The sequence below is a fragment of the Gekko japonicus genome, unplaced genomic scaffold, assembly GCF_001447785.1.
Source record: "Gekko japonicus isolate JY-2015 unplaced genomic scaffold, Gekko_japonicus_V1.1 scaffold2306, whole genome shotgun sequence".
NCBI lineage: Eukaryota > Metazoa > Chordata > Lepidosauria > Squamata > Gekkonidae > Gekko > Gekko japonicus.
This window is the reverse complement of record NW_015176520.1, coordinates 92956-114228: the sequence shown is the minus strand read 5'-3', so window position 1 is coordinate 114228 and position 21273 is coordinate 92956. Positions and strand designations below refer to the sequence as shown.

At 47.7% G+C, this 21273-nt stretch overlaps 1 protein-coding gene across 1 annotated transcript; it reads left to right on the top strand.

Annotated features, from left to right (window-relative positions):
- The first annotated feature begins 3974 nt into the window (after positions 1–3974).
- Positions 3975–16350, top strand: CCDC58 (coiled-coil domain containing 58). Its single transcript, XM_015427401.1, has 5 exons — positions 3975–4075; positions 9948–10073; positions 10471–10617; positions 12932–12991; positions 16054–16350. Exons 1-5 carry the CDS (start codon positions 4025–4027, stop codon positions 16102–16104), a joined length of 435 nt encoding a protein of 144 aa, XP_015282887.1. The 5' UTR covers positions 3975–4024; the 3' UTR covers positions 16105–16350.
- The last annotated feature ends 4923 nt before the right edge of the window (positions 16351–21273 follow it).

The following is a 21273-nucleotide window of genomic DNA, read 5'->3' as shown; positions in this document are numbered from 1 at the left end:
GGAAGGGGGCGGCCTGTCGGGGCGGCCTTCTCCCCTCGGAGGGCGGAGCTGAGGCGGCGGGGGCACCGGCATGGCTCTAGCCGGGCTGTGGCCTGGTCCCCTGCCGGGACGGGGCTGGTCTTTCGGGGGCCCCTTGACCGCGCTGGGGCCAGAAGACGGCGACCCTCTCGTTGCTGCAGCAGGGGGGTCGGTGCGTGCAGGGGCAGATTAACCCTTCCGCAGACTAAGCCCGTGCTTAGGGCACCAAAGGGGGCCCACACAGTTGGGGAAAGGGTGAAAAGCTTCGTTTGTACAGTCTATTGTGTTGTCCTATGAATACGTTTTTGTATTGCTGCAACCTGCATTGTGTATCTGGTCAGACAGGTGGACCACTAAAATGGACTGGGTCAGTGTGGAAAGGAGGGGGGCACCAAGATTGGTCAGTGCTTAGGGCATCCGCATCCCTGAGCCTTCATCCGCCCCTGGGTGTGATACCCCATTGAGGTCCCTGTCCTCCCCAGGCTCCAGCCCCTACACTGGTGGTGAACCTATGGCACGGGTGCCAGAGGTGGCACTCAGAGCCGTCTCTGTGGGCACGCATGCCATCGCCCCAGCCAGGCCCAGACCATTATTAAAGTGTTGAATTCTCTGCCAAATCATTTTAAGTAAATGAAAGCATTTGGGATCGCTTTCCTTACTTTGTTTGGATCATCTTAAGTTAATGTATGAGTTGTTTTTTCTAAAGTAAAACCTCAGTATTCAGGTTAAATTGCCATGTTGGCACTTTGCGATAAACAAGTGGGTTTTGGGTCGCAGTTTGGGCACTCGGTCTCTAAAAGGTTCGCCATCACTGCCCTAGGAGTTTTCCAGCCTGGATCTTACAACCCTACCCCTCCCTATGCCCTGCTGGTGGCTAGGAGGGACCTGGCAACTCTAGCTCTAGTTGTTGGAGCAGGGAGTACTTGAGTGCCCATAGGGGCATTCAAAAAATAGTTCAGCAGCCTCCCACACCCATTCAGTTTTTAGTTGTTATTATTGTCATCATATGGCAGCCAGGAGATCCTAAGATTGCCTGGCAGATTCAAGTTCTAGCTCTTTAGTGTTATGGCAGTGTGTGCACTATAGACAGGAGATCCTAAGATTGCCTGGCAGATTCAAGTTCTAGCTCTTTAGTGTTATGGCAGTGTGCCATATAGCCAGGAGATCCAAAGATTGCCTGGCAGCCAGAAGGTCTAGCTTTTCAGTGTTATATAACAGTGTGTGTAGTATAGCCAGGAGATCCAAAGATTGCCTGGCAGCCAGAAGTTATAGCTCTTTAGTGTTATGCACCACTAAGTGGCGAGCTAGACGTAGAGGTGGGCTGAGAGAGCTCTGAGAGAGCTGTGACTGACCCAAGGTTACCCAGCTGGCTTCATGTGAAGGAGCTGGGAATCGAACCCAGTTCTCCAGATTAGAGTCTGTCGCTCTTAACCACTGCACCGCACTGGCTCTGTTGTACCATCTGTTCATTTACTGTGCTGCATCTGGCTGGCCTCGGACTCCCACCACTTGTGGATCTGCAGATGCGCAATAAAGCCATTCCGATCATAGGCTAAGAAGCTACCATAAGCCAGACCCTGGAGGCTTTCCCAATGGCCTTCTGCTCTTTCTCCTCTTCCATTCCCATGGTTGACCTTATTGTGCCGGCTCAGTTTAAAAGTGACACCGCTCAGGCTGAAGGACTCAACCATGGGACTGTACGCTCCGGCACCATCTTGTCTGAACTGAGATGCGCCCCCTGCAAAGCAGTCCAGTGTCCTTCTGCACAGTATCCTCAAGGACAATGGAATTCTGGTGCATCACCTAAGTAAGTACCAGGATGCAGCACAGTTCATAACAAAACCTGAGCCTGTGCCGAGTCACGCCGAGAAGTGCTTTGCTTTTCCAGCCTCACCATAATTATTTATTTACTTCATTTGCAGCCTTGCTGTAGCGACATTTCTGAAAAACCCCTCGGGGAGGAGTAGGCAGCGGTGGTGTTAGGAAATCTTATCTGAGCTTGGAGCACATTGGCAGCTAGGTTCCATCCAAGTGGTTGTAGGATCTCTTCCTCCTAGACCTCAGCCTTCCTAATGAGGGAGTGTCAGGTGCAAGCGCTAGACGCAGCACGCCCGCCAGGTGACATGCACCTAAGCAAGCTACAAAAGAGGAAGAGGAAAGAGTAGCAAATGGGTTTTGTTGGAGACCTGGAACTGATGGAAACTGGGGCTAAGAAGTCCCCAGCAAGTATAGGAATGTGAGGAACCTTCTGTGTGGCTGGTTTGTGTTTCCTGAAATTACATTCGTGCTACCACAGCACCTCCGCCTTTGACCACCCTAATCCAGCAGAAAGAACCCCCTTGCCTCTTGCACAAGGCCACTTTTCTCCCCAGCGGGGACCTGAAGTGGTTTATATTGTTTTCCTTTCCATTTTATTCTCACAACAACCCTGTGAGGTAGGTTAGGCTGAGAGTGATAGGCCCAAGGTCTCCCAGCGAGCTTCCATGGCAGAGTCAGGATTTGAAGCTGGGTCATCCAAGACCCTGCCTCACCTTCCCCCCCTTCAAGCCTTTGGGCTGCTTCTCACTGTGGTAGTAAGCTTGTGCCTGTGCTACGCCCCTTCTGACTGCCAATGCCATCTCGCATTTTATCGTGCAGAGGAGATTTTGATTATCTGCACAGAGAGATCGAGTGTGGCAGGGAGCAAGCAAAGAGAAAGCCGCTGCCGTCTCTGATTTTCTATTTGGAGGTAACTTTTGATTTAAAAAAGAACAAAGTTTGAGTCCAGATACCTGAGGAAGTGTGCTTGCACGCGAAAGCTCATACCTTGAATAAAACTTTGTTGGCCTTAAAGGTGTCACCGAACTCAAGACTTTGTTCTGCTGCTTCAGACCAACACGGCGACCCACCTGAATCATTTTAAAAACTGAGCATTCCAAAAATGGAACCTTCCACCTCAGCATTCCGGTGATCCTGTGCCACCTGTAGCACAGAGGTTAGGATCCAAGGGGTGCCCAGCTCAAATCCTTGCTGTTCCTTGAAACTTGGGGCCAGTAACTCAGCCGCACAGGATTGTCGTGGAGATACAGGGAGCGTCATGTATGCCACCTCGAGTCCCTCAGAGGAATGGCAGGATACAAATATACTGAAGACTCTCCTGATGGTGGAAAGTGCCTTCAAGTCATAGTGGATCTAAGGCAACCCCATAGGGTTTTTCAAGGCAAGAGCCCTCCAGAGGTGGTATGCCACTGTCGGCCTCTGGACTTCCCTGGTGGTCTCCCATCCAAATACTGACCCTGCTTAGATTCTGAGGAAATTGGCTAACCCGGGCATTTGCCCCATGCAGAGTCCTGGTATTATATGAGCTTGGTGTGACTACAGTCACCATCAGTCCAGCTTATGGGGGGTCTGACCCGTTATATTTAATTCACCCTCTTTTAATTGTTTAATGGTTTTAGCTGTTTTAAGAATTAAGTTTTATAACCTGGTTTTAATTGTTCATGCACTTTTTGGGAAGGGCGGGATATAAATGTAACTAATAAATACATAAAATATCCAGACCAGGGCATGTGTGAAATACGTTATTTATTAAATTATATTTTAAAACCGCCCTCAGGGTGATGTGCATCAATTAAAAAAAAACATTTACAGAGTTCACACTTAAAACAAAATTTCAAAATTTACATTTATAGTTAGTACAACAGCAAAAATCGCATAAATAATAATAATTGTACAATTACTACAACAGCAATAATAGTATGAATATTATTATTATTAGTTTATTATGGGGGGGGGGACAGACGGAAGCCGTGCTCGTGCACACGTCCTTAAACAGCTTCGCTCCGCCCCCTTGGCCAGGCCCCGCCTTAACACGCCACCTTCTCCTTCCGGATGTTCCGCTCCCCCATCTCGGCCTCAGGGGGACAGGAGCAGCCCCGCCCTTCTCCCCTTAATCCGACTTCCGGGTAGGCGGGGCTTCCGACCTGTCGCGCCTCCTGATTGGGGGACACTCTCCGGCCTCGCCAACATGGCGGCGCCCACGACGCACCTGAACTGTGAGGATTTTGGCGAATTCCAGGTACGAGAGCGGGAAACCGGCGCGGCCTGCGGGCGGCCTTTCCTCTCGCTGGGGGGGGGCTGTGCTGCCAGGGGCCGGAGCTGCCCTCAGCGGCCCCCGTTTCTTCTTCCCCCTCAGGCTGGAGGTCACGGGAGGGAGCAGAGCCGCCTCTCCATCGCTCGCTCTCGCCCGCCCCGAGCAGCGCCTGCCCCCACCGGCCTCTCGGGGAAGGGCGGGAGCCGGAGCGCTGCTTCCCCCTTCCTCCCGCTTTCCTTCCTCCTTCGCAAGAGTTTCTCTCTTAATTCTTAGTCTCCCGGCAGCCCCCACCTCGAGCCAAGGAGAAAATGAATGATGAATGAATATATGGGAGTAATATCGCCCTGCTTCTTTCTTTCTTTCATTTCATTGACATTCTGTTACTGTCTCCAGTGGGGGAAACGAGGCGCCTTACATCGATCTCTCATCTCCGTTTTATCCTCATAACAACCTTGGGAGGTACTAGGATAGGTTTGAGTGCGTGTGCCTGGTTCAAGTTCGGCCAGCAAACTTCCCTGGCAGAGTGGGGGTTCAAACCTGGGTCCCCCTAGACTTTTATATCGCCCTCCCCGCAAGCAGGCTTAGGGCAGTGTACAACAAAATCCTGTAAAACACATGTTGTTGTTGTTCAGTCGCACAGCCAAGTCCGACTCTTCGCGACCACATTATGCCATGCCCCCCTGTCTTCTGTCGTGCTCTGGAGTTTGCTCAACTTCATGTTCGTTGCATCGATGACACTGTCTAACCATCTCATCCTTTGCCGTCCCCGTCTTCTTTGACCTTCAATCTTTCCCAGCATCAGGGTCTTCTCCAGTGAGTGCTCCCTTCTCATTTGGTGGCCAAAGTATTTGAGCTTCAGCTTCATTATCTGGTCTTCCAGGGAACAGTCAGGGTTGATTTCTTTCAGGATTGACTGATTTGATCTTCTTGCAGTCCAAGGGACTCTCAAGAGTCTTCTCCAGCACCATAGTTCAAAAGAATCTATTCTTCAGCGCTCGGCCTTCCTTAATAGTCCAACTCTCGCAGCCATATATTGACTACTGGGAATACCATTGCTTTGACCATACGGACTTTTGTTGGCAGGGTGATGTCTCTGCTTTTTATTATGCTTTCTAGGTTCGCCATTGCTTTCCTCCCAAGGAGCAGGCGTCTTTTAATTTCATGGTTGCAGTCACCGTCTGCAGTAATCTTGGATCCCAGGAACGTGAAGTCTCTCACTGCTTCCATGAAACACATATAAAATCATAAAACATATAATAAAATCATAAATAAATCTAAAGTGCAATTCTAAAAATACCCCAAACCCACATGGCATGTAATACAATTTTAGTCCCTCGATTTACTTTACTTTTAACAGTACTTTTAACAGTGGGGGGAGAGGGTAGAAATAGTTAGTTCCTAAGAGGACTCTGTAAACATTCATATCTGATAATACTAAGTTGGCTGGCCCTTGAATGCCATCCACTGGGGCCACCCATATATGTGGAAGGGGCTTCCCACCTACTGGGGGTCCATGGGTGGGGAACTCAGTGGTGTCACATTAAGCTCAGGGGAACCCAGGTTCAAATCCCCTCTCTGCCATAAAAGCTTGCTGGGTGACCTTGGGCCAGTCACACAGTCTTAGCCTAACCTACCTCACAGGGTTATTGTGATGACAAAACCAAGAAGAGGAGAATGACATAAGCAGCTTTGGGTCTGTGGTGTCAGAGGCTATTTTCTTGCCTGAGGCAAGGGTTCTTTCAAATGGATTTGGGTGGTCAGAAGCTCAACAAGGCAAGGTACTCTGGTAACATAAATATACTCTAGTTGCAAAAAATAAAACAAACCACAAATATACATAAAGAAGGCTCATCATAGCCCTCTAGGCACTGGAGTCTCTTGCAGTAAGTAACCATTTCCAACAGCTCCAGGTCCTCTGTTGCCTCTTCCTCCTTATATACTGCTTAGGTGCAGCCTCCTAGCATGGGTGTCATCTGGCAGGCATGTTAAGCCAGGTCCTAGTGCTGGCACCTGACATCCCCATGTTAGGAAGGGAATTGATCCTGCAGCCACTTTGATGGAACCTAGCTGCCAACGGGCTGTAAGCTCAGATAATGTTCCCAGAAAACAACATTCTCTACTACTCCTCAAGGGGTGTTTCCATAATGGCACTACAGGCCCCCATTGGGCAGAAAGGCGGGATATAAATAAAGTAAATTTTAAAAATGTGACTTGGTAGAGTCACTGGGAAACGAGCCAACTTCTTCCCTCTCTCCTTCTCCTCCAAAGTCTGATGACAGCGACTGAATGTTAAAGGAAAGGGGATAGGTTTGGAAATATTAGCCTTCTCCAGACCCAGAATGAGGCTGTGGGCTATGCCGTGGAGGGCCACCCAAGACGGACAGGCCACAGCAGAAAACTCAGACCAAGTGTGGTCCACTGGAGAAGGAAATGACAACCGACTCCAGTATTTTTGCCAAGGAAACCCCATGGACAGTATCAAAAGGCTAAAAGATATGACGCCGGAAGATGAGCCCCTCAGGTCGGAAGGTGTCCAATATGCTACTGGGGAAGAGCAGAGGGCAAGTACAAGTAACCCCAGAAAGAGTGAAGCGGCTGGGCCAAAGCCGAAAGGACGCTCAGTTGTGGATGTGTCTGATGGTGAAAGGAAAGTCCGATGCTGCAAAGAACAATACTGCATAGGAACCTGGAATTTAAGATCTATGAATCAAGGTAAGCTTGACGTGGTCAAAAATGAGATGGCAAGACTGAACATCGATATCTTAGGAAGACCATTGTATCTACTACTGTGGTCAGAAATCTCGTAGAAAAAATGGTGCTGGAGAAGACTCTATGGTGCTGGAGAAGACTCTTGAGAGTCCCTTGGACTGCAAGAAGATCAAATCAGTCAATCCTAAAAGAAATCAACCCTGACTGTTCCCTGGAAGGCCAGATAATGAAACTGAAGCTCAAATACTTTGGCCACCAAATGAGAAGGTAGCACTCACTGGAGAAGACCCTGATGCTGGGAAAGATTGAAGGTCAAAGAAGAAAGGGACGGCAAAGGATGAGAAGGTTAGACAGTGTCATCGATGCAACGAACATGAAATTGAGCAAACTTCAGAGGACGGCGGAAGACAGGAAGGCCTGAAGTGATTTGGTCCATGGGGTCGCAAAGAGTCGGACTCGACTGTGCGACTGAACAACAACAAAAGACCCAGAAAGCAAGAGGCTGAGATTTTGAAGAATGAGAAATGGTTTTTCTAAACTTGTCCCTTCCACCCTCACAATTCTTTGTAAGCCCCCAGCTTGTTATTTATGATAAACGCTGTGTATGTGTCACACTTCTTGTATATGAAGTAACATGATCTTGTTGCATTCCTTACAAGAGTCCTGTAAGGTAGATTGGTAGTAGAATCCCATGTTGTGAGTGAAATTCTTGGACTGGGGTGGCTGAGCCTGAAAAAAGATGGTGCGTTTAGGGCTACTGTTAAGGTCATGGCTGAAGTGAGTTTCTAGAAGATGTTGCTGAGCACAGTGAGCAAAACCACTGTCACTGCTTGGGCTTGTTGAATATCGTTTTCTTTATGCAAGGGGTTTTCCTGTTAATCCCCTGAATAGTTTGGGATTTTTAAAAAAGTGTATTTGGGTTGGTCTTTCTTTGCACAAGCATTCACACTGCTTGACAGCTTAATTCCCAGTCACATTCCAGAGGATTAGCCACATTAGCCAGTTGCAGTAAAATAAACCAGCAGTCCAGTGGTACCTCTAAAGACTAACAAAACTTGTTTCTTAGGTGTGTTTTAATCTGCTCCTAAATTGTGCGATCTAGAAACGTAGTATTTTTATAGGTGTGTTTTTAATCCACTCTTAAATTGTATAATCTGTATCAACAATTTATGCCAATAAAAGCAAACTTGAACTTGGAATAAGCTTTCGTACTCAGCTTATTTCATCAGGCGCGTAGGATGACATGGTCTCCGACTCACAAAAGAGTATGGTGCTAGTGGACTCCTTGTTTTATTTTCCCAGTGGCACACAACTCGGTGTGAACTTGCTTCACTGAGTGGACGCGCTAAGGGGGCACCAATTAGATGGAAAGTTTTTTCTGTGATGGCACATTCATAGTTGCAAGTGAAAGAAAGGGGGTTGTCCCACAAGCAGGAAAGACGTGAATTAGGTGGGACTGTAATTTAATGCATTAAATCATTCATCAGTGAAACTTCTCTGCGGCAGCTCTGTTACTTAGGGCAGTCCCCCACTTCTTAGTCCATTGGCCTTTTCGTTCCTTGTACTGCAGCTCTTGTAAGATTCAGGGTTGCCTACTCCTTCTTCATTGACAAGCAAGCCTGACGGCTGCCTCCACAAAGCTTCTGCCCTTTCACCTGCCCTGTTTAGCTGTGGCTTTTGGACTGGTCATGTGTTGCATGCCCAGACGTGTTTAAACAGCAGCCGAGGGCATGGGAGTTCAGGAGGATGCAGTCGCTGCAGAAAACAGATCTGGAATTGCCCACTGGCAAAAATTTGACATAGGAAAGGAAGCTGTGTTGATTGTGTCATGCACAGGCACGTGGTGTGAGAGCACAAACACGCATGCACACTCCATTGCTTCAGTCTTTAATATGAGGGACTGTAAGGGTGACTGGTATCCTTTGGTACGAGGGTATACCAAAAGAGACTGAGGCCTGTATGGTTCTATACAGGTAAGCTAGCCGCAGTCAGTGTCAGCTCGCTCTCGGCCATGCCTCCAACAAAGCAGCCTCTGCCACGCCACAGCTGCTCTTGGTGAGCATGATGAAGATCCCAAAAATCAGGACTGTCTAAGATCACCCATGCAGTGGATCCAACCCAGTGGAATGCACCGGTGGGTGTGGATTTCTCCCATGGTTCCTTTAGACCTCCAGAAATATTAGTAAAGGTGAAGGTTCCCTTGCTCGGAAGCCAGTCGAGTCCGACTCTTGGGTTGCAGTGCTCATCTCCGTTTCAAAGCCAAAGAGCCAGCGCTGTCCAAAGACGTTTCCGTGGTCATGTGGCCGGCATGACTAAACACCAAGGCGCACGGAACGCTGTTCCCTTCCCACCGAAGTGGTACCTATTTATCTACTTGCCATTTCTTGCTTTCGAACTGCTAGGTTGGCAGGAGCTGGAACTAGAGACGGGAGCTCACTCCGTCATGCAGCACACTCGGGTCTCGAACTGCTGAACTACCGACCTTCCACAGCCTGACGTTCAGCGTCTTAACCACTTGAGCCACCACAGCTCAATATTACCCATGAACAAAAACAGCTGTACAGCTTATGGAAAGGAGGGGAAGGGTGGAATGGCTCCTCCTGTCACTTCCACCAGCACATGAGAGGGCAGTTGCTGTACCCTCTTCTTGCTCTTCACTGCATCCCCCAACCCATGTAGCGGTTTGTCCACGTGGATCCTCCAGTTCCAGAAATAATATTTTGTGGGGCTAATACAGGGGGAATTCATGCATTCTGTACCAAGAGTTGGCCAGATCCAACCCCGTTTGTTTCTGTAATTATTGTGATTCTCTTTCTAGTTTATTGTTGCTCTCTTTATGTTCATATTTTAAATATTTGACTGATCCATTGGTCAAAGGTCTCTGTCTCTCCGCTTTTTACTGGTCACGTTTCGGTCTGAAACACGTTGCTATGACTTTAAATACTGAAATTGCAAATGGCTTCCTAACTAATTTTTCTCTTTCAAGACCCTAGTTTGGTTTATGTCACGATTCAGTGAAGGTTAAACTTAGTGTGCTAAAATAACACTTGTTATTCAAGTCTTGGAAATACTTAGCTGTGCAGGTTTTTCTCTCTTATTTCATATAGATTCTCATTTTAGAATCAATATCTTTTCCCCGTCCCTGTAGGAGTTGCTCAGGGTGATGAGAACAATTGACGACAGGATAGTCCATGAGTTAAACACGACTGTTCCAACTACTTCTTTTGAGGGAAAAGTTGACGCTAGCCAAACCTGTAAGGAACTTTATGAGTCTGTAAGTATTTTAGTGGACTTTCCGTCCTTTGCATGTGTGTTTTTGTAATGGGCAATAGCATGTAAGGGGCTGGCTTTAGCATCTTCACTGTCCATTTTTGTCCTTGTTCTGTGCTCTTGCGCACCTCTCCTTTGCATTCCTGGATGTCCTGGAGGGCTAGCCTGGTATCACTGCATGAGAGTAAAGCGGTGGATCTACTTGCTTGCATCTGTGAGCAGGAAGGGAGAGGAAACCGGTGCAGAGTCAGGAGGCTTGCACTTTATTCATGATGTCTTTGCGGAAAGCTGTCATTCCCGTGCCCTTGGCAAATGTGGCCTTCACCTATTTAGTTCTCTATTTTAACCAGGATGCTTGCATCACTTGTTTGTGATTTTTCTCCCCCTCGCTGTTTATTTAGCTGACGGAGGCTCACGCGAGTAGAGAAAAACTTATCAAAAGTTGCATTGCTCAAGCCTCTAACATAGTAAAAAATCTCCAGGAAGAGAGGAAGACGTCTCTGGAGGACATAGCCTTATTAAAGACGCTCAGGAAAGAGCAGACAAAAGTGAGTAGAAGGGTTCTGTGGCTTTATTTTTGAATGCTACATGTAGAACTCACCAGCGACTGTTACAAAGAAAAATGAATACCAAGTAGTGCCTAAGGGTTAACATGAGACCATAATTCCTTGGGCCAGGGGCCTGTGCTTTGCATGCAGAATGTCCCAGGTTCAGTCGCCATCATCTCCACTTAAAAGGATCAGGTAACAGGTGGTGTGCAGGACCTCTGCTTCAGACCCTGGAGAGCCGCTGCCAGTCTGAGTAGACAGTACTGAGCTCGAAGGATCAGTTGTCTTGAATCAGTATAAGGCAGCTCCATGTGAGTTCAGCATTGGGCAAAGATGGATCCTAGGGTAGTTTATTTATCATTTGGCATTCTTGAAGATAACTGGTGGACTCCATCATTTCCCTCACTTGCCATTTCCTATTTAAACCAGCCCATCTAGCAATGAAGCCATCTCTGTCTGCAGTCAGCATCGACAGCAGTAAAACCACTAATGCCTCAGCAGCATAAAACTATAACAGCAGCAATAACACCAGGTCGTAAATACCTCAGATAGTTTAGATATAGGATGAGGATCATAAACTAATAAAAAGTGGACTAAAACGTCTGTTTAAAGCCTGCAGAAAGATTGCTTCATCTCGCCATTTGTGGCTTTCAGTTGATGCCCCCAAGGCCCTTGCCCCCCCCCCCAGAAACTCCTCATTTTTGCATGTATACCTATGGGCCTAGGATTGATAGAAGGAGCCTGAATTAAACTAATATAAAAAATCGAGTAAGTAGTGCCAAGGAAGGGACGTAGGGCAGCTCCTCTTATGAATCACGCAAATATCTACCCTGAGAGGGCTTCATTTGAGGGCTATTTCTCTCAAGGACCTCGGAGCCCCTTCCCAGATAATTTGATCTTAACTAACAACCCAGATTTCCAGTAACCAACAGGCCAGTTCCAGCACTTTCCCAGCTATCTCAACGACCAGACAGGAAGATTCCTGCCATTCCCCAATTTTGACAAATGCTTGGTCATAGACACTTAAATATCTAACTTCCAAATTTCCCCAAGTGAACATTTTTGATACTCTCAAGGTACAAGGGGGAAAATCCCCTTCGCAAGACACACAAAGGATTTCTTTTCAGGCTGGTTCATTGAACTTTTATTACTCTACATTTCAGCACCGACACCCCTTCCAGCTTGGTGTAGTGGTTAAGAGAGTGGACTCTAATCTGGGACAACTGGGTTTGATTCCCCACTCCTCCACTTGCAGCTGCTGGATGACCTTGGGCAAGGCATAGTTCTGCCAGAGCTGTTCTGTCATGGACAGTTCTGGAAAGAGCTCTCTCAGCCCCACCTACCTCACAGGGTGTCTGTTGTGGGGAGGGGAAGGGAAAGGAGTTTGTGAGCTGCTCTGAGACTCTGTGTGAAGGGTGGGGTGTAAATCGAATCTCCACTTCTTCTTCTCGTCTTCCTCTCCTCATTCTTGGCAAAATGGCATAAAGAGTTACCCCTCGGCCCCAATTTTTATAGGCCGTCTGGAACACCTCCTGTTACCCCCAGCCTCTCAGTTATCCTCCTCTGTTCCATGGGGCTGTCTCCATGTCTCTTTTCCCTGCCTGGCCTGTGTTGTGTAGGATCCAAGCCTGCCTGGCCTGTGTGCTGCCTTAGAGAAATTAGTTACTAGAACTCTGGGCAGCGTTATGTAGGAGGGTGCCCATTAGAACAGGGGTCCCCAACCTGTTTGAGCCCGTGGGCACCTTCGGGGATTCTGACACATGGTTGGCACAACGACAAAATGGCAGAGTCACACACATACGGGAAGCCCAAGAAGAAGGGCAATTAAAAAAAAACACATTGGGAAAGAGGAGTGAGAGAGAATAAAAGCAGCACTGTGGCAGTCGCTGCTGCTAGAACAATGCTGTTTTGAACTGCACAGTCTATTGGATCTCCAGTGCCCAATTAACAACTCTGCCGGACAGGCACCCCACATGGCTCCACCTAGTTTCTAAAAACACTTGGTGCTAGAAAAGGTATTGATGGGTGCCTTGGCGCCCGCGGGCACCACGTTGGGGACCCACCCTTTAGAATACTGCATAGGTATCAGGAAGGAGCCGAGAAGTCATTGGACTGAATTCGGCGTGTGGCAAAGGAGCAGAAGAAGAGCAGTGCCTGACTTGCCCCCCCAGAAGTCCTTCTGGTTTCCCCAAGCATGTGACGTCGGGAGAAAACAGCGGCCAAACTCACGAGAGCAGTGGGCAAAGCGGCCACTCTTAACAGGGGCTTCCACTGGTTGATTCAAAGCAGAGCATTTCTTTTCTCTCTCCCGCAGTTGAAATTAATGCAGTCAGAGCTGAACGTTGAAGAAGTGGTAAACGACAGAAGCTGGAAGGTACGGAGCACTGGCGGCTCCGGTTCCGGGTGCATGTTTGTGTGTTGCGGCACTGTGCGAATGTGATGCTTCCAAATGCTAGTAGTGCGAGCTGAACTGGGGTTTTTAAAAAATGTTTCTTTAGATGATTTACGACTCCTCTTCCCTCCCCCCCCAAATGGGACCCAAGCTGCTTGCAAAAACACCTAAATGTAATAGATCAAGATGGGTAGCCATGTTAGGTTTGTCTGTAGCCGTAGAAAAGAGCAAGAGTCCAGCGGCACCTGAAAGACTAACAAAATATGTGGCAGGGGAGGAGCTTTCGTGAGGCACAGCTCACTTCTGAAGAACGTAATATAAGCGAACAGCTTAAACAAGCAAATGATAATTGTATAAGAAAAAACAAAAAGACAAAGACCTCCTCCTGAGTAAGTTCTGAATGCCATGCTGAATGTTTAGCAATGGACATGGGTCACAAGTGTAAGGCATAAAAGCCCTTTGGCTAGAGGTTGTGGCTTTGCTTAGGTTGGAAGCGCACCTCTGAACAGGAAGAAGACAGAAATCCTGCCGGGCGTTCTGTGGCAGCCAAGATGCTCCCTCGGACTCGCTCCCCCCCTCCCCCGCTCCTTTATTTGAACATATCTCTGTGTTGCCAGACAGTGGATAACGCAGTGGATTGAACAAGAGCGCCTACATGATCAGAATGTCAAACACAGCTGAACCTCACAGCAGCAAGAAGCGATCACAGACTTCACTCCCCGGAACAATACTGATGTATCTGGCACTGGAAATAACAGAAGAGAGGATGCCAGTGGAAACACTCAGATACAATCCCCACTTGGATGCAGTTTGCATGGCTGCCCTTAGTTTAGTCTCTCCTAGCCTAGCCTACTTTACTCGGCTGATGTGAGGGTAAAATGGCAGGAGGGAGAACTGTGTGGCCCTCTGTGAGCTCCGTGAGAGGAAGGCAGACGAAAAGGTATTAGACAGAGGCTAAGCCCACTGAGAACCATGTCTGTTCCTTTCCGCAGAGCCCTGTCCAGAGTCTTCTTTTGATTACGACAAGTCTGTGGTGCAGGGGTGGAGACTGACTTCTAGGTTGGCCGGCACGTCAGCGGCTTGAAATCAATTTTCTGTCTGTCCTTTGTTTGTGAGCCCATCTGATTTAGGGGCATATCACAGACTGAGCTGACCTCGTCAGCTGAATGAAAGGTGCCACGCCAGGGCTTCTTCTGAGTTGGGAGCCAAATCCCTCCAGTTCGGTGTTGTGGTTAAGTGCGCGGACTCTAATCTGGGAGAACTGGGTTTGATTCCCCACTCCTCCACTTGCAGCTGCTGGATGACCTTGGGCAAGCCGTAGTTCTGACAAGAGCTGTCCTTGAAAGAGAGCAGTTTCTGTCAAGAGCTCTCTCAGCCCCACCCACCTCACAGGGTGTCTGTCGTGGGGAGGGGAAGGGAAAGGAGTTTGTAAGCCACTCTGAGACACCTTCGGGTAGTGAAGGGCGGGGTATAAATCCAATCTCTTCTCTTCTTCTTCTAAAATCAGGAAGGGAGAACTATATATAGCACTTTCAGGTCTTTGTAGGGAGCCTGTGCCAGAACGGAGAGGGTATGAGAGTTGCAAGGCAGTCTGGATGTTAAAAGGGTCCTGTCAGAAACCTGGTTAAATCAGCCAGTCTGTAGGAAGCTAGCTTTATTGAGATTGTTGATAAATACCATTCTGGACACGTCCTTGTTAGAACTAACGGTGAGCACAAGAAGGTTACAGAGATAGTGGTTTCAAGCAGAAGTAATAAAGATCAGGACCCAATCACCCCACAGTATTAGCTCGCCAGAACTAACAGCTAACATTTGGCTCCACTACGGTGTCAAAGGGGAACCCTTCTCTCCATGGCAGGCGAGCTGTAAAATTCACAGAGAGCCTGACAGGTCCCCAGCCTTTTTGAGCCTACAGGCAACTTTGGAACTGTGACCCAGCGTGGTGGGCGCAGCCACAAAATGGCTGCCATAGAATAGATGCTGTGGGAGCCAGAGCCAGCCACAAAATGGCTGCCGTGGCTTATCTACAGTCACATGGTGAAGATCCTTGTGTTGTGGTGGCAGTGAGGTACTGCCAAAGCAATGTGTTTTTAAAATCTGCACGGCCAGTCAGAAGCCTTGCTGGCCAAAGTCCCATCTGGCCCCACCCGCTTTCCAAAAACACTTGGGCGGGTGGCAGGAAAGGTGACCGTGGACTCCACGGTGCCATGTTGGGGACCCCTAAGGGCCAGCGCTCAAGGGAGTATCTTCCTGGGATCCCCCCACTTCAAACTGCAGCCGGAGGAGTTTCCCCATGTTGAAAATCCACTGCCTACAGAAAGCTATCAAGCCAGGAAGGAGGGTATTTTGTGCATGTGTGTGCATGTGCGTGTGTACATGTTATGTACAAGGAGGTTTGGGGGTTTTTAATGTGGGGAAGCATATAAGCATGAACTTTCCCTCTCCTGTATATTCAAGAGGTTTCTCCAGAGCGTGTTATCAATTCAAACTGATATTTACTGTATATTAGTATATAACTATGTACATACTAATATAGTAGTATATACCTCTTTATACTATATATTAGTATATATATTACATACTATATACCTCTATATATTGCTGGCTACTCACATACAATTGCTATTTATGTGTTTTACTTCTCACGTAAGCCACCCTGAGCCTGCTTCGGCGGGGAGGGCGGGGTATAAATTGAATGAATGAATGAATTATATTAGTAAGTGCCCTGACCTGGATAGCCCGATCCCGTCAGATCTCAGAAGCTAAGCAGGGTCGGCCCTTAGCTAGTATTTGGATGGGAGACCTCCAAGGAATACCAGGGTCGGGACGTGGAGGCAGGCAATGGCAAACCACCTCTGGATGTCTCTTGCCTTGAAACTGCCACCAGGGGTCGCTATAAGCCAGCTGCGTCTCGACGGCACTTTCTTCCACCATATTACTAAGTTTGTCTGCAGAGTGAGATACCCAGCAAATTTTGTCACTTATATTAACAATGCTTATTTAAAGACAAACACACACACCCTTTTTTGTCTTGGGTTTCCTAGATATTTAATGAACGCTGCCGAGCTCATTATAAGCCTCCGAAGAGTCAATGAGGTGAGCAGGGGTTCAGGAGATGCCGCGGGAAGTGGACTTCAATCATGCCAAACATAGAGACGTGGAAGAGATGCGGAACAAGCTACATGGGACCTTTTGAGAGAGAAACACACACACATGCAGCAGATCCATGGAGTTCATCCCAGTGATTGATTGATGGATTAATTTTTGTTTTTTTGCTAATTAAGATAATCTAACTGCTATTTTGTACAAGATGTGTGGGGGGAAAACATTTATTAAAAAAATCAGAGGAAATGCGATGCCAGCCTATTTTGTTCCACATCCCCAGGTATTTCTTTACTTACCTTTTCACTTCACACACTGAAGATCCTTGGGTTGCGGTAAAGTGACGTTTTAAAAAATCTGTGCAGCCAATAACACCTCCAGTAGCCGATCAGAAGCCTTGCTGGGCCAAAGCCCCATCTAGCCCTACCCACTTTCTAAAAACGCTTGGTGGGTGCTAGAAAAGGTGTCAATGGGTGCCATGGCACCCGTGGGCACCACGTTGGGGACCCAAAGCGGCTTATCTCTCCTCCACTCCTCCCATTTTTATCCCTGCAAGAAAAGATGGAGAATGGCTGCAGTTTGGGCCAAGAAACAGCTTCTGCTGTCGTTTTGGCATGCAGAAATGCATAATGGTGCAGAAATGCATAATGGAAGTGGCTTGACTCTGGTTGTAGCCCAGCTAGGCATAAGAATCGAATAAAGGTCCTGAGAGTGGAAGACTTACATATGACAGTACAGTCTAAAAAGCAGGGTATTGCCATACGTACATTCCAGTAACAATCTGTGAGCAAGCCATCCCCCTGGGTGGCCACTCACACACACATTCCAGTTCACGTCCAGAGTTTCAGGTGATGCAGTTGTAGGTGTGTTTACATTGGGTGCTTGTGCAGTTGGGACAGTGAACAACCAGATTGGGGAGGGGGCACTTAAAACGAGTTGATTTGCTACATGAAGAAATACTGAAGTTCCTCGGCCCTGATCAAGAGGGCCAGATTTATGGTTGCATCCTTGAATTGGCTTTATGACGTCACTGTAACGCCAGCGTTCACTTCCTGGTTTCTCTGAGTGGCCTTCCAGCAGACGGGGCAGTGGCATAATTAAAGCCTCCTATACGTTTGTTCGATTTATGAAGCTAGATTGGAACAGCTAGGATTTACTTCTGTTTTGTTTTATTATCTAGGGGAAATGATAAAAGTAGTATTGCCGCAGGTTAAAAAGCAGTTATTAAAATTCGATTTTAGAAGTCCAAATCCGCAAGCAAGAAGAGTGTGTTTTCTTTCCTGTAATGGATTAGAATTCCCAGTAACCATTCCGGCACACTTAAAATCTTTGACTGTTTCCAGATTCTGCAGTATACATGTATTTTTGGGTGTCAGTATCACCTGATTTAAAAGACCGATTTGCAGGAGTCCCTTTTCAGAATGTTGGTGCTTCTGTAACACAGGGAAGATAGGTACCTTGGACCACTTAGTCCTTGAATGCCCTGTTTTGGTGTAATGGTTAAGAGCGCAGACTCTAATCTGGGAGAACCGGGTTTGATTCCCCACTCCTCCACATGCAGCTGCTGCTGTGACCTTGGCTCAGTCAGAAGTTCTCTCAGAGCTGTTCTCTCACAGGCAGTCCTCAAAAGAGCTCTCTCAGCCCCACCTACCTCACAGGGGTCTGTTGTGGGGAAGGGAAAGGAGATTGTAATCTGCTCTGAGACTCCTTCGGGTAGTGAAGGGCAGGGTATAAATCCGATCTCTTCTTTTTTAGTGAAGATAGAGATGGATAACCCCGTTGTTTGATAGGTGCACATAAATTCATCCTTCCCTAAGTTTTTCCTTCTGCAGGATAGGGATCCGAATGTTACTAAGTCCTTGGCCTCTTATCTCTTGGTAATTCAGCATAAAATAAACATTTTAAAACTTTTATAATTAGGGTGGAATTAGAAAGGAAGAGGGAGATTTAAAAAAAATATAGTATGGTTAGGCTTGAAGCTATGGCCGGCAATGCCTTATCATCGAAGGAAGGAAGATATGTGAAACGGCTAACCCAGCACAGATAGAAATTGTTCCAAAACGAATTGACACCCCAAAATGTTTTCCTGACAGGAAGTCAGTTGCTTCAGCTCCAGAAGAGTCGCCGTTCTAATTCACGGGAGCAAAAACCCGGATATGTATGGAATTTTGTATGGAGGATTGTGGCCTGTGTTAGATGTAACATGCTGAAATTAAGTATTTGCTGTTTAACTCTTCAACAGCAGCATACGTTTGTGAGAATTCTGGCTTGTATCCTAACCATCCACACATCCATGCGTGAAAGAGACTCTGACTAAAATATTTTAAATTAACAAAACTAGATTTTGAGAGCGGAGGGATATTAAGGGTCACATAGTAATGTTACAGACAACATCAAAATGTGTTAATGCTTACAGAGCCTATGTACCAGGGTTCCCCATCGCTCCCGCTGACACTGTTCCTGCACCAGCCGAGTGTTTTTAGAAAGCAGGGCGGGGCTAGGTTGAGCTTTTGCCTAGCAGGGCTGCCAATTGGCCACTGGATCTGATTGGTCCATGCAGATTACAAAAGCGTTCCGTTAAGCAGCGTTTCTGCCTGAAATGTTGAACAGTATTGTCAAGAGTGATGCGTAGCCACGTTCCCGGACGTTTTGTGGGGGACTCAGCCCACCGCCCTGTGTCAGAATTCCAAAGGTGCCTGCAAGCTCAAAAAAGTTAGGGACCCCTGCTGTATACACCATCACTCCTTGGCAAATAGAAGGGGAAGTCGTGGAAGTAGTGACAGACTTCACGTTCCTGGGATCCCAGATCACCGCAGACTGTGACAGCAGCCATGAAATTAAAAGATTTCCTTGGGAGGAAAGTGATGGCGAACCTAAACAGCATGATAAAAAGTAGAGACATCACCCTGCCAACAAAAGTCCGCATGGTCAAAGCAATGGTATTCCCAGTAGTCATGTATGGCTGTGAGAGTTGGACTATAAGGAAGGCCGAGCGCCGAAGAATAGATTCTTTTGAACTATGGTGCTGGAGGAGACTCTTGAGAGTCCCTTGGACTGCAAGGAGATCAAATCAGTCAATCCTCAAAGAAATCAACCCTGACTGTTCCCTGGAAGGCCAGATAATGAAACTGAAGCTCAAATACTTTGGCCACCAAATGAGAAGGGAGCACTCACTGGAGAAGACCCTGATGCTGGGAAAGATTGAAGGTCAAAGAAGACGGGGACGGCAAAGGATGAGATGGTTAGACAGTGTTATTGAGGCAACGGACATGAAATTAAGCAAACTTCAGAGGATGGCGGAAGACGGGGGCCTGGCGTGATGTGGTCCATGGGGTTGCGAAGAGTCGGACTCGACTGTGCGACTGAACAACAACAAAACACATTATTTGAAACCTATGTGGTTCCCTATTCTTTATGCAGCACTCCAGGACCAAATACATTCCAGGACCGTGCAAGGGCCGATTTACTTGCCCCTCCCCGACCCCCAGAATGTTGTTCATGTGGGTATAAGAGCCAAGCTGGAATCCAACTAATGAAGAAGAGTTGGTTTTTATACCCTACTTTTCTGTACCCTAAAGGGTCTCAAAGCAGCTTACAATCACCTTTCCTTCTTCTCCCCACTCCAGGCACTTTATAAGGAAGATGAGGCTGAGAGAGTCCTGAGAGAACTGTGACTGGCCCAAGGTTACCCAGCAGGCTTCCTCTGGAGGAGTGGGGAATCGAACCCAGTTCTCCAGATTAGAGTCCACCACTACTACACCATGTCTTCCAAAGTAGCTTTGCTTTAAAAATGCACAGGGACTGTGCAATTAGGGATGACAGGCTTCTGGGGATCCCCTGGAATTACAGCTCATCTCCAGACTACAGCGATCAGTTCCTCTGGAGCAAATGGATGCTTGGGAGGGTGGACTCTGTGGCATTGTACCCCGCTGAGGTCACAGTCCTCCCCAGGCTCCACCACCAAATCTCCAGAGTTTTTCAGCCTGTATCTGGCAACCCTCCAATCCCTTGCCAGTGGCAAGGGGGGTCCTGTTAACCCTAGGCACAATGCCATAGAGTCCACCCTCCAAAGTATCCATTTTCTCCATGGGGGCCGATCTCTGTAGTCTGGATGTGAGGTGTAATTCCAGGGGATCCCTGGGTCCCTCCTGGAGACTGGCATCCCTATAATGGATGTCCTGCAACATTGGCCTGGCACTCCCAGCAGATACCCAGGAAGGGTTAGGAGTGCAGACTCTAATGTGGGTGAACCGGGTTTGAGTCCCCACTCCTCCACATGCAGCTGCTGGTGTGACCTTGGGTCAGTTACAAGTTGTTTCAGAGCTGTTCTTTCACGAGCAGTTCTCGAGAGAGCTCTCTCAACCCTACCTACCTCACCTGGTGTATGCTGTGGGGAGGGAAGGGAAGGAGATTGTAGGCCACTCTGAGACTCCTTCAGGTAGTAAAGGGTGGGGTATAAATCCAATCTCTTCTTCTTTGAAGATAGGACATTTGAAAACCACTGGCCTAGGGCAGCAACAAGTGGATTTTAGTGGGGTCTGGTTTGATTCTGCTGACATGGATAGGCCAGGCTAGCCTGATTTTGTCAGAACACTGAAACTAAGCTAGGTCAGCCCTGACTGGTGTTTGGAAGGGAGACTTCCAATGACAGGAATGCAGAGGCAGGCCATGGCAAGCCACCTCCGAACGTCTCTTGCCTTGAAAACCCCACATGGGATCAGCTCAAGTCGGCTGCGGCTGGATGGCAACAACACCCACAAATGGTTTAGGGCTTCCGTTTTATTTTAGTAGTCTTTAATTTCTAAGGAATTTGATCTGGCTGTATTCATGATGGCCTTTGATTATGCAAATTTTCCTGAATATTTTTCAGGTGAAATCTGCCCTGTTGGTTCATTTAGCCATTTGTATGCCACTTCTATACCCTAAGGAACTCAAAATGGCTTCCCAAAATGTCCAAAACAAACCAAATTAAGCACTTAATTTCAGGGCTCATTTCGTAGAAAAAGAGGTGCAGGAAATCATTAGCATAACTTATTTGCATATGCCACACCCCCTGACATCACCGGAAGTGTGTCAGAAGGCAACACCCACCATTCAGGCTCCACTGGACTGTTTTGGGTTGCTAGCTATTGGGGGGGGGGGGTGCAGATCTGCCCTCACAG

Coding starts and splice junctions, on each gene's coding strand:
- CCDC58 (XM_015427401.1), top strand. CDS start 4,025: ATGGCGGCGCCCACGACGCACCTGAACTGTGAGGATTTTGGCGAATTC. Junction 4,076..9,947: donor AGGATTTTGGCGAATTCCAG/GTACGAGAGCGG, acceptor CCGTCCCTGTAG/GAGTTGCTCAGGGTGATGAG. Junction 12,992..16,053: donor TAAACGACAGAAGCTGGAAG/GTACGGAGCACT, acceptor TGGGTTTCCTAG/ATATTTAATGAACGCTGCCG.